Consider the following 13,737-nt stretch of genomic DNA (forward strand, 5'->3'; position numbering starts at 1 on the left):
ACTGGTATTATTTATTTGAATGTCTTTAATTTTGATACTACTACCAGTATAAATCTATTTTTGCTCCCAGATGGTAGCTATTTTCATGTGTTCAAGTTCCTTCTGTATTGTATTAATCTGCTACTCAGTGTTAGTCTTTATTTTTCCATGTTGGAAATATGTATCACATAAGTATCTGTAAATCATGACAAAATGCAAACCATGTCCTGAGACTTTCGTTTTTGGTTATGCAGTGACAAGAAGTTGCTAATTTATTTTGTTCATGATGATTTTATCTTACTCCATTACCCTCAGAGGATACTATTTTTTTTAAAAGATATCTGTAAATCTTCTATCTAGCTGTGTATAAGATTATTTTTTGTTTAAATCCCACCCTTCCATCCATACCCCATTCTCTCAAAAAAAACCCTCCTAATTGGTTTGTCCCCTTCATGTAGCTAGTTGACTGTGAATAAATAACATGGAAAAAGGCAAAACAGAAACAAAAACAAAAAACCTCTTTAACAGCCAGGTGGCAGGATCTAGCTGGGTGGTGAGATTGAGGATATATACTTATGTTTACATTTATGTTTAACATTTATATTCGACGATACATAGTTGTTAAAACCATGGATGAGATTGTAAAGGAAAAAGGTAGAGAGAACAAAGGGCCAAGGGCAATACTTAAAGGAATTTCAGTATTTAACTGGCAGGTAGTATAGGAGAGGAACATAAGAAAGAGACCAGGAGGGAACAGTTAGGACAGTATAAGGACAACCAGAAGGGAGTTGTGTCATGAAAGCAAATGAGGTTAGTTTCAAAGAGAAAGTAATCAGTAGTATTAAATATAGAGAGGACCAGAACATAAGTGCTTGGAAAGTGTTGATTGTTTTAGCAAAATTGGTGATTTTAGAGAGCATTTTAAGAGGGATGGGTCAGAAAGAAAGAGCTAGAAACCAGAGTCTAAGACTTTGAAGAGCAGTGAGGGTTGAGGAAATGAAAAAAGGGAGGTGGTTGGCTATAGTGGCTAAGAACATGGCCTCTGAAGCCAGGTGCTTGAGTGTCAGTTCTTACTCTTGCTTTTAGTAGCTGTATGATCTGCTGTGATTTGATTTATCTCTCTGTCCAAAATAAAGACAATAACCATACCTACCTCAGAGGCACTTATAAGGATTCTAAGAGTTAATGCATGTAAACTGCTTAGAATGGTACCTGGCACAGAGTAATTGCTATATAAATATTAGTCATTATTATTATTACAGATTATTTTCCTGGAAAGTTTGAGATGGGAAGAAAGACAATCTAGACCGCTTTGCTAGAGGAAGGAGGAAGAGTTAAGAAGGGAAGGTGGTTTAAAAACATATGTATGTGACTAGAAAAACATAGGTCAAAAGAAAAGCAGAAGATATAAAAGGGAGAAATGAAAATAGATGATAGAAGTTTCCAGAGCAAGCGGTTGGAACATGTATAAAGAGAATGTGGCCTCAAACAGGGTACAACACCTGAATCACTGAGGTTGGGGTACGGATGGGTTCTGATAAATACCAGGGTTTTGGGAGTGGTCTGATGGTGTTGTTTATTGTCAATTAAAGAGGTAAGGTTGTATGAGGAAACAGGACAGGAAGTTGGTGGTGGAGAATCATAAGGATTTGAGATCCCCAAAGGAAATGGGAGAAATTTGACCATGGACAGGTAAAGTGTCTACAGTCTTTTGTTTTGCAAACTTATATATCACAAGATATTGCTTTTCCATGTCTCCTTGTAGAAGGGGTTACATGACACATAATTATTTTGAACTGAAAGCACTTTGTCTTATTTAGTAAAAACAGTTTACACCTGTGAGGTAACTTGAACCAACTTGGGATCTTGTAAAACTAGTCTTGAGAATCATTAAATTAATCATCTGAATCCCAAAGAAGAAAGAATGTGTTAAAAATTGAACAAAATTTCTAAAATTGAAACAGGTTGGAAATCACTAAATTTGATAAAAGGTTTCTAATTTTTTGTCTATTTCACTAATACAGTACCTTAGCTTTTTAACAAGATGCAGAAATTACTATAATCACTTACTCCTGCCTAAGGAACCAACCCTTCCGTTTAACTGTAGGAAATAATTGTAGAAATTGCTAACAAGGAAAAATCTGTGATTTTTATAGGTGGAGCAATCTGAGTTTGGAATAAGCAACAATTATTATATATATATTTTTTATTTTAACAGTGATCCTTATGTGAGAGTGACATTATATGACCCAATGAATGGAGTTTTTACAAGTGTGCAAACGAAAACCATTAAAAAGGTTAGACTTAGCAATATTCAAAAAAAAATTTAATATACTTTGTTTTATTTTTATATGACAAAAAATACTTAAAAAATAGTTATACTATGTTTATTGTCTTTTAGACTTTGAATCCAAAATGGAATGAAGAAATATTATTCAGAGTAAGTATGTATTTTGTTTCAGTAAAGTAGCAAAAAATTTTTCTCAATAGGTTAGAATGATGTTATTATTTATAATATTCTAAAATGTATTTTACAAGAATTTTTGAAAATTTAAAAAAAGTTAAATCTTGGTATCCCTATGATGACATGGTCCTGGAATCATTTATCTTATAAAAAACATGTATGTAAGGTAACAAAGAGGTAAAGGATAATCATAAACCTGGAATTATCTTATTCTACTTTTTAAAAGGTTATTGATTGATTGATTGATTGATTTTGAGGGCATGAGAGAGAGCACACATGAGTGGGGGAGGAGCGGAGAGAGAGGGAGAGAATCCCAAGCAGGCTCCGTGCTGTCAGCATGAAGCCCAACATGAGGTTCAGTCTTAGAAACTATGAGATCATGACCTGAGCTGAAATCAAGAGTTGGACATTTAATTAATAGAGCCACCCAGGTTGCCCCTTTCTTATTCTACTTTAATTCTGGGTTAAAGCCTATCATATAGGTGTTTTCCCCTAAAGATCATGCAATATTTGTATCTTCACAGTCATTAAATAGACTGATCTGGACTGGAGATGGCAAGGGCCTATCAATAAGTAGATGCATTTCTTTTTATACACTCTTCATTCACATTCTTGCTGTCCTCCTCCCCCTTACTTCCTATACCACAAGAGCAAACTCCAAATCAGCAGTTATTTCAGACTCCCCAGGAGGGCCCTCAAATTGACAATGTCTCTTTGTACCTATTTGTCAAAGTCCTTGCTGATGCCAGAGTCAACACCCTCCCAGCAATGGTAGAGATGCATATTAGTAATCTCCCCTCTCTGCTGGATCATTCCCATTTGTACATTCTATCCTTAAAATGTCCCACCTTACGTCATATTCCCCTTTAGTTACAGACTTAAATTTCTTTGTTCAGCTGAATAACCAATGCTCTTATAAGAGTAGCCTGTCCCCATCTGTCTGCTTCTCTAATGTATTCCTTAACTTACTCTAACCTAACTCACACCCACATCATTGGAAAAAACCGCTCTTACTAAGGTCACTACTGACCTCCATGTTGCCACATTCATCTAGTCTCCATTCATACAGTCAACCACCTGCAGCAGTGGTTGACTGTAGCTGACTGTTCCATAAACACTAGCCTCTCTGCAGGCTCTTAGGGTAATACAACAGACTTCCACAAGGAAAACAGAAGTCACTCTTCTGTATTCCACATTTGAAGATTTTTTAAATTTGTTTTGTCTTGTTTTAATAAAGTGAATTGGAAGGAAAGAAAAAAGCAAATGTCTGAGAGGCTGTTACTGAAAATCCAGCCAACAGCACCAACTAGAGTGCTTCTGGTTTTTCTTGTTTAGAAAAGGAGATCTCCCTTAGCCTATTTAGAATGGCATGAAAACAGCATTTTAAATCAGTTTGGAAATTTTATATTCTTGAGGAAATGGTATTGAGTCAACTGGATAGTCATATGGGAAAAAATGAAGCTAAATTTCTGGCTTACCTTTATGAGAATAAATTACAGATTTGGTAACCTCTGGTTTTGATTGCTTGTGTGGCACAAATACTGCTTAGGAGAGAATTTTAAAATTCTCAAGTGTTTGAGTATTTTATTTATTTACACTTTTACTATTATTTTACTTTATTGTGTTTGTTTTAGAAATGTATGTGTTTTCAATGTATTGAAGTATTTTTTGTACCTCTTACACATTTTTCCTTCTAATATCATTGGCCTGTACATGTCATAATGTTTACTTATAATAGGAATAGATGTTTATTTATCGTGTTTCCAATTATAATGGGAGTTCATTTGGCTTTTCTCACTTGAAAATAGCTTTTTATTATTTATCACATTAGAGATATATTTATCTTATTATTTTTTTCAAGAATTAAAACAAAATTGACATGTCCAATTTTAGCCATGATGCAGTAATAGGGCACTGAACTTAAGCTGATGCTATAAACAACTGTAAAGGTATTAAGGATCTTAGCAGAATCTAGAGTCTCACAACATAATATTAAAAATGCATCTGGGGAGGGGCCAAAATGGCGGAACACCATGGAAGTTTTTTTTGTGTCTATTGTTCCCGAAATGCAGCCAGATCAACACTAAACCATCTTGCACCTAGAAGACTGATTTTAGGATTATCACAACAATCTGCACAAACTGAACCACAGAACTCAGCAGGTATGCGGTGCAGAGAGGTGAACTAGTGGAGAGAGAAGTTGCAGAGGGCAGGGGGCTGTTTTTGCTTGCAGAGGGAGGATGGAGACTGGGGTGAGAGTATAGGAAAGCATTCCCCCCTTCCCCACCAAAAACAGTGGGAGAGAAAAGAAAGAGTACGCAAGGGACTGAATAAAAAATGGAGAAAGGAGAGGGTTTAAATTCCATTCAGATTCTATAAACAGGGGAGTGCAGAATCTGAAACTCTGAAGCTTGATATGTGGCAGTGCTCTGGTGGGAAGGGCAAAGCCCCAGGAGCAGACAGCAAGGTCAGAGGGGTCCTTCAGCCACACGGACAGAGGTGGTTCCCCTGCTGGGAGGATATTTGGGAGAGGCTCTGGCCACCCCACAGGCAAAGGTCCCAGCGGACTCTGGAGAACAGCTACATTCACTCGTGTTGTAACAAGGACATTAAAGGTGAAGCCTGGTGCCAGGTATGTGTTGTGATTTACCATAATTCCTGAAACGCTGCTGCTACATGATCATGTGAACTTTTTCTGGGGTGGATTGGTACCCAGCTGCAATCTCTAGGCATCAGCAGCAGCATGGTCTTGTGAATGTTCCTGGGGGCAGGCAAGCACCCAGTGATTGCTTGGTGAGACCTTCCCTCAGAGTGTCAGTAGCCGTAATCCCTCAGAAGTGAGGGGCTGGGAAACAGCCACATCTGAGAAATACTCAGGAGGGAGGTGCCACCTCGTTGCCTAAAATCTTGGTCATGGACAGTGTAAAAGCAGGGAGTGGACAGAAGCTGGAGACAAAGGAGGGGTGCTTGATTGCCAGTCAGGGAGAGCACAAAGTTCTGATACTAGAGACTGGATAGCTGGGTGACACCATTTTAACCCCCGCTTTGCATGCTCATATAAGCCTACATGTGACACAACAGTCTACCCAAGTAAGCAAAGCAGCACCATCCAGTGGAGAATGGAGCTGCTACGCTAAGTCCTGCCCAACTGGGCCAACCTCATACTTTGGGAACACCACAGATCTCTCCACCTGCTTAGTTTACGGACTATAAAGTGCTTCATAGTTTGACTTCTAAAGGAAATCAATGTAATTTCAGTCGTATTTCATTCTGTTCACTGGTCCATCTATTCAATTTTCTTTCTTATTCTTTTCTTGAATGCAGGAAGAAATTTATTATTTTCCATTTTTATTAAAAATATATTTTAAAACTTTTTTCTACTGTATTTTTTACTTTTTTGTAAATTTTTAATTTTCTGTTTTACGTCCATGATTTCATTTTATTGTTTCATTGTATTCATTTTTTCAAAATTTCAGATGTTTTCCTTTTTATTTCTTTTTTCCTTTTTTTCTTTTCTTATCTTTTGCCTTTTTCTCCAATCTATCAAGCTCCTTTCAGTGATCAGACCAAAACACACCTAGGATCTAGCATACTCTTTTTGATTTTTTCTGTTGTTTTTCGTTTTTTTATTTTTAATTTTTTTACCTGATTAATTCCTTTTCTTCCTTCAAAATGATGAAACAAAGGAATTCACCCCAATTCCTTGTCCAGGAAATGTCTAAGAAATTACAACCAGGGACTTAATCAAGCAAGATTAAGCAAGATACAAGCAAGATATCTGAACCAGAATTTAGTATCATGATAATAAGAATACTAGCTGGGGTTGAAAATAGATTAGAATTGCTTTTTGTGGAGGTAAAAGGAGTAAGAGCTAGTCAGGATGAAATAAAAAATGCTATAACTGAGCTGCAATCTCGAATGGATGCCACAGTGGCAAGGATGGGTGAGGCAGAGCAGCAAATCAGCAATATGGAAGACAAACTTATGGAGAACAATGAAGCAGAAACAAAGAGGGAAACTAAGTCAAAAGAGTACAATTTAAGAGAGACCTCAGTGACTCATTAAAAAGGAACAACATCAGAATTATAGGGGTCCTGAAAGATGAAGAGAGAAAAAAAGGTGTAAAAGGTTTATGTGAGCAAATCATAGTGGAAAACTATCCTAACCTGGGGAAAGACAAAGACATCAAAATCCAGGAAGCACAGAGGATTCCCATTAGATTCAACAAAAACTGACCATCACTAAGGCATATCATAGTCAAATTCACAAAGTACTCAGGCAAGGGAAGAATCATGAAAGCAGCAAGGAAAAAAAAGTCCTTAACCTACAAGGGAAGACAGATCAGGTTCACAGCAAACTTATCCACAGAAACTTGGCAGGCCACAACGGAGTGGCAGGATATATTCAATGTGCTGAATCAGAAAAATATGCAGCCAAAAATTCTTTATCCAGCCAGGTTGTCATTCAGAATAGAAGGAGAGATAAAATGTTTCCCAGGCAAACAAAAATTGAAGGAGTTCATGACCGCCAAACCAGCCCTGCAAGAAATTTTAAGGGGGCCTGTCTGAGGGGAGAAAAGGCAAAAACAAAAAGACCAAAAGCAACAAAGACTAGAAAGGACCAGAAAACACCACCAGAAACTCCCACTCTATAGGCAACATAATGGCAATAAATTCATATCTTTCGGTACTCATTCTAAACATCAGTGGACTAAATGCTCCAAACAAAAGACATAGGGTAACAGAATGGATTAAAAAAACAAGATCCATCTACATGCTGTTTATAAGAGACCCGCTTTAAACCTAAAGACACCTTCAGATTGAAAGGAAGGCGATGGAGAACCATCTATCATGCTAGTGGTCAACAAAAGAAAGCCGGAGTAGCCATACTTATATCAATCTAGACTTTAAAATAAAGACTGTTACAAGAGATGAAGAAGGGCATTGTATCATAATTAAGGGGTCTATCCACCAAGACCTAACAATTGTAAACATTTATGCTCCAAATATGAGAACACCCAAATATATAAATCAATTAATGACAAACATAAAGAAACTCATTGATAATAATACCATACTCGTACGGGACTTCAACATTCCACTTACAGCAATGGACAGATCATCTAATCAGAAAATCAACAAGGAAACCATGGCTTTGAATGACACACTCGACCAGATGGACTTAACAGATATATTAATAACATTTCATCCTAAAGCAGTGGAATACACATTCTTCCCCAGTGCATATGTAACATTCTCCAGAAGAGATCACATAGTGGGACACAAACCAGCCCTCAACAAGTACAAAAAGATCATACTGTGCAACTGTGCATATTTTCAGTTCACAACACTATGAAACGCAAAATCAACCACAAGAAAAAATGTGGAAAGATAAATATTTGGAGACTAAAGACCATCCTACTAAAGAATGAATGGGCTAACCAAGAAGTGAAAGAAGAAATTAAAAAGTACATGGAGCTAATGAAAATGATAACACCACAGCTCAAAACCTCTGAGATGTAGCAAAGGGAGTCATAAGAAGAGGGAAGAATACAGCAATCCAGGCCTTCCAGAAGGAAGAAAGTTTCAGATACACAACCTAACCTTACCCCTTAAAGAGCTGTAAAAAGAACAGCAAATAAAACCCCAAACAAGCAGAAGACAGGAAATAATAAAGATTAGAGCAGAAATCAATGCTATCAAAACAAAACAAACAAAAAAATAGTAGCACAGATCAATGAAACCAGAAACTGTTTTTTTTTTAAAGAATTAACAAAATTGATAAACTCCTAGCCAGTTTGATCAAAAAAAAAGGAAGGACCCAAATAAATAAAAAATGAAAGAGGAAAGATCACAACCAACACAGCAGAAATACAAACAATAATAAGAGAATATTAGGAGCAACTGTACGCCAATAAAATGAGCAAATTGGAAGAAATGGACAAATTCCGAGAAACATATAAACTACAAAAATTAAAACAGGAAGGAATAGAAAATTTGAACAGATTCAAAACCAGTAAAGAAGTCGAATTAGTAATAAAAAATCTTCCAAAAAACAAGAGTCCAGGGCTAGCTGGCTTCCCAGAGGAATTCTACCAAACGTTTAAGGAAAAGAGTTAACACCTATTCTCTTGAAACTGTTCAAAAAAACAGAAATGGAAAGAAAACTTCCATACTCTTTCTACGAAGCCAGCATTACCCTGATTCCAAAACTAGACTAAGACACCACTAAAAAGGAAAACTATAGACCAATTCCCTGATGAACATGGGTGCAAAAATCCTCAACAAGATATTAGCCAACTAGATCCAACAATACCTTAAAAAAATTATTCACCTTGACCAAGTGGGATTTATACATGGGATGCAGGGCTGGTTCAATATCTGCAAAACAATCAGTGTGATTCATAACATCAATAAAAGAAAGGATGAGAACCCCACGATCATCTCAATAGCATTTAACAAAATACAGCATCCTTTCTTGATAAAAACCCTCAAGAAAGTAGAGATTGAAGGATCATACCTCAAGATCATAAAAGCCATATATGAAAGACCCACTGCTAATATAATCATCAGTGGGAAAAAAACCTGAGCTTTTCCCCTAACGTTAGGAACAAGACAGGGATGTCCACTCTCGCCACTGCTATTCAATGTAGTACTGAAAGTCTTAGCCTCAGCAATCAGATAACACAAAGGAATAAAAGGCATTCAAATCGGCCAGGAGGTCAAACTTTCACTCTTTGCAGATGACATGATACTCTATATAGAAAACCCAAAAGATTCCACCAAAAAACTGCTAGAACTCATTGATGAATACAGCAGAATTTCAGGATATAAAATCAATGCACAGGAATTGATTGCATTCCTATATACCAATAATGAAGCAACAGAGAGAAATCAAGGAATCGATCCCATTTACAGTTGCACCAAAACCCATAAAATACCTAGGAATAAATCTTACCAAAGAGGTAAAAATTCTACACACTGAAAATCATAGGAAGCTTATGAAAGAAACTGAGAAAGACACAAAAAAAGGAAAAATATTGCATACTTCTGGATAGGAAGAAGAAATATTGTTAAAATGTCAATACTACCCAAAGCAATCCACATATTCAATGTAATCCCTGTCATATAACAGCAGTATTCTTCACAGAACTAGAAGAAACAATCCTAAAGTTTGTATGGAACCAGAAAAGACCCCAAATAGCCAAAGCAATTTTGAAAAAGAAAACCAGAGCTAGAGGCATCACAATCCTGGACTTCAGATGTATTACAAAGCTGTAATCATCAAGACAGTATGGTACTGGCAGAAATACAGACACTCAGATCGATGGAACAGAATAGAGAACCCAGTAATGGACCCACAAATGTATGGCCAACTAATCTTTGACAAAGCAAGAAAGAATATCCCATGGAATAAAGACAGTCTTTTCAGCAAGCAGTGCTGGGAAAACTGGACAGTGACATCTAGAAAAATGAACCTGGACCACTTTTTTACACCATACACAAAAACAAACAAAATGGATGAAAGATGTAAATGTAAGACAGGAAGCCATCAAAATCCTCCAGGGGAAAGCAGGTGAAAACCTCTTTGACGTTGGTCACAGCCACTGTTTACTCAACATGTCTCCAGAGTCAAGGGGAAAAAAAGCAAAAATGACCCATTGGGACCTCATAAAACTAAAAATCTTCTGCACACTGAAGGAAACAATTAGCAAAACTAAAAGGTAACCGATGGAATGGGAGAAGATATTTGCAAACAACATATCACATAGATGGTTAGTATCCAAACTCTATAAAGTACTTATCAAACTCAACACCCAAAAAACAAATAATCCAGTGAAGAAGTGGGCTAAAGACATGAACGGACACTTCTCTCAAGAAGACATCCAGCTGGCCAACAGACACATGATGCTCAGCATCACTCATCATCAGGGAAATACAAATCAAAACCACAATGAGATACCATCTCATACCTGTCAGAATGGCTAACATTAACAACTCAGGCAACAACAGATGTTGGCAAGGATGTGGAGAAAGAGGCTCTCTTTTGCACTGCTGGTGGGAATGCAAACCGGTGCAGCCGCTCTGGAAAACATTATGCAAGTTCCTCAAAAAATTAAAAATAAAACTACCCAAAGACCCAGCAGTTGCACTACTAGGTATTTATCCATGGGATACAGGTGTGTTGTTTCAAAGGGCACATGCATCCCAATGTTTATAGCAACACTGTCAACAATAGCCAAAGTATGGAAAGAACCCAAATGTCTATTGATGGATGAATGGATAAAGAAGTTGAGTGTTACTCAACAATCAAAAAAGAATGAAATCTTGCCATTTGCAGGTATGTGGATGGAACTAGAGGGTATTATGCTAAGCAAAATTAGTCAGAGAAAAGCAACTATCATATGACTTCATTCATATGAGGACTTCAAAATACAAAACAGATGACCATAAGGGAAGGGAAGCAAAAGTAATATAAAAACAGGGTGGGGGGCAAAAGATAAGAGACTCTTAAATATAGAGAACAAACAGAGGGTTGCTCTAGAGGTTCTGGAAGGAGGGGATGGGCTAAATGGGTAAGGAGAATTAAAGTATCTACTGTTAAAATGATTGTTGCACTATATGCTAACTAACTTGGATGTAAATTATAAAACAAATTTTTTAAAAAAGAAATGAAGGTACCATAAAAAAATAGATTAGCCTATTTTGCACTACTAAATGGCTATTTAAGTTTGAACACAAACAACATAATTCAAGTTAGTAAACACTGAGTAAATGCTGGGGAAAAAAGCATCTAAAATTATTTTACATACAACAACCCATAACAATAGGACCAATTCTCAAAAGAAAAGACAATCAACAAGTGCCAATACCAAGATGATGCAGAGACTGGAATTACCAGTAAAACTGCCATTTTATATTAAAGCAGCTATTATAATCATTATAAGTATGTTCCATTATATAAAGGTAAACACTCTTGAAATGAGAGAGAAAATAGATATTCTCACATATAAAAACTGTAAAAAGAATGAAATAGAAATATTAGAACTTAAAAGTATAAAATCTGAAATTTTAAAAATCATTGAATGAATTCAATATCAGAATGAAGATAACTGAAAAGAATTAGTGGCCTTGAAGATAAGCAGTAGAAGTGATCTAATCTGAAGAACAGAAAATAAAGATTAAAAAATATTAGTAGAGCCTGAGGGACCTATAAACAATATTAAAAGAGCCTTATATTTGGGTCATTGAAGTCTGAAGAAAAATAAGAGAATTTACTGCCCAGTAAATGTACTGTAAAGAAAATGCTAAAGGAAATTATTTTGGTTAAAGGCAAATGAAATCAGAGGTAAATTTGACTTCAGAAATGAAAAAGCAATAGAAAGAGTAATTATTAGTTATTATACTATTCCTCCCTCTTGAGTTCTTTAAAATATTTATGACTGTTGAAAGAAAAAATTGTAACACTAGTGGAATTTTTATTTTAGGTAATAATATATGTTACAACCAAAATATAAGAGTGAGGATTAGGCAACCTTTGTGTTACAGGGCCTCTACATATTACATCAAGAGACTTAATATTAACCTTAAGTGGGCCATGAAAAGTTAAGTATGTGTATTGCAATCCCTAGTGCAACCACTAAAAAGTAATAGATAAAGCCCAAAAGACAATAGCAAATAAAAAACAGAGCAAATTCATCAAGATGGCACAGAACCTACAAACATTAAGTGAATAGTAAGGGATACTATGAATTCTGTGCCCATAAATGCAATAACTTACATGAATGGACCAATTCCTTTAAAGATATATACTACCAAAACTTTAAGAAGAAATAAATTATCTGAAAGGTGCTATAAGTCTTAAAGAAATTCCATTTGAAGTGTAAAACCTTCCAAGAAAAAAACAAAACAAAACTTCAGGCCCAAGTGGTTTCACTGTTGAATTCTATCACACATTTAAGGAATAAATAATTCTAATTCTACACAATGTCTTACCAAAAATAGAGGAGAGAGCACATCCTAATTCATGTATGAGGCCAGAATTACCCTGATCCCAAAACCAAATGAATATTTTATAAAACATAAAACTGCAAACCATTAACCCTCATGACTATAGTCATTTTGTGGTAAGTTTACTAAATTGGGCCCCTTCTATTTTACTTTATTTTATTTAAAAAAATTTTTTTAAATGTTTTATTTATATTTGAGAGAGAGATAGAGACAGCGTGAGCAGGGGAGGATCAGAGAGAGAGTGAGACACAGAATCTGAAGCAGGCTCCAGGCTCTGAGCTAGCTGTCAGCACAGAGCCTGATGCGGGGTTTGAACCCACGAACCGTGAGATCATGACCTGAGCCGAAGTCAGACACAACCGACTGAGCCACCCAGGCTCCCCCGCTTCCATTTTAAAAGGGCCAGTAATTTGTTGTCAAATTACTTCTGTGTGTGGGTTTGCCTTTCCAGTCTGCATAACCTCAGCCAGCACAACTGTCTGGGGGCTTACAGAATGCATGTTTTATAGGGATAGATATCTACATAACATTTCATCCTTCCAGGGTACCCAATTTCTAGAGAAAGAGGTGCAGGAATGAACTCATGATCATGGAATCTATTGGTTACATCACCTGCTATGTCATCCAGAAGCAAACACCCTCATAGCACATTGGAGTGTCCTACTGATGGCACAGCTGAAGTGTCAATATGGAGGCAATAGTCTGCAAAGATGGGGTTCCAGTTTATTCACTAAAGCAGAGACTTCAACATTAAGCTTTGTTTGCAACAGAAAGTATACATGGGCCCAGGAACAAAGGGGTGGAAGTAGGAGTGACACCGCTTATCATCATTTCCAAAGACCCACTAGAGGACTACCTGCTTCTAGAGAGTTCTAGAGAACTCTGGACTTGACTAAGTTAGAAGTCCAAGTTCCCAAAGAAAGCACACTCAATCCAGGGGAAATAGTGAGTCTCATCAAACCCCAGTTTACTGCAGTAGCCAGAGCACTCTGGACTTCTTGTGCCCTGGTCAGGAACCAGCAGGTGACTGGGGCTATTACTTCATTGAGTTTGCATGTATAGTCATTTTCCAAAGTCTGTCTGGATCCTGCAGGGAGCAGACTGGAGAATTAAATGAACCTATAATAGGAGCCAGCCACGTGTCATTTAGGTCCTTAGTAGTGGTACTGATCTTTTTCATTCCCAGCAGGTTGCAAGATTTTTGTTTGTTTTGTAAACAGCTTTTATTAAGATATAATTTGCATAACATAAAATTTACCCTTTCAAACTGTAGCAGTCAGTAGT

At 36.6% G+C, this 13,737-nt stretch overlaps 1 protein-coding gene across 1 annotated transcript in view; it reads left to right on the forward strand.

Moving 5' to 3' along the window:
- Positions 1 to 13,737, forward strand: part of NEDD4 (NEDD4 E3 ubiquitin protein ligase) — a 134,625-nt gene that overhangs the window by 25,169 nt on the left and 95,719 nt on the right. The window contains exons 3-4 of the mRNA XM_077748212.1: positions 2,198 to 2,276; positions 2,381 to 2,419. Coding sequence (XP_077604338.1) covers positions 2,198 to 2,276; positions 2,381 to 2,419 — 118 coding nt within the window. The remainder of the gene's footprint in view (positions 1 to 2,197; positions 2,277 to 2,380; positions 2,420 to 13,737) is intronic.

Source organism: Crocuta crocuta, unplaced genomic scaffold, assembly GCF_008692635.1.
Source record: "Crocuta crocuta isolate KB4526 unplaced genomic scaffold, BGI_CrCroc_1.0 scaffold130, whole genome shotgun sequence".
Lineage (NCBI taxonomy): Eukaryota > Metazoa > Chordata > Mammalia > Carnivora > Hyaenidae > Crocuta > Crocuta crocuta.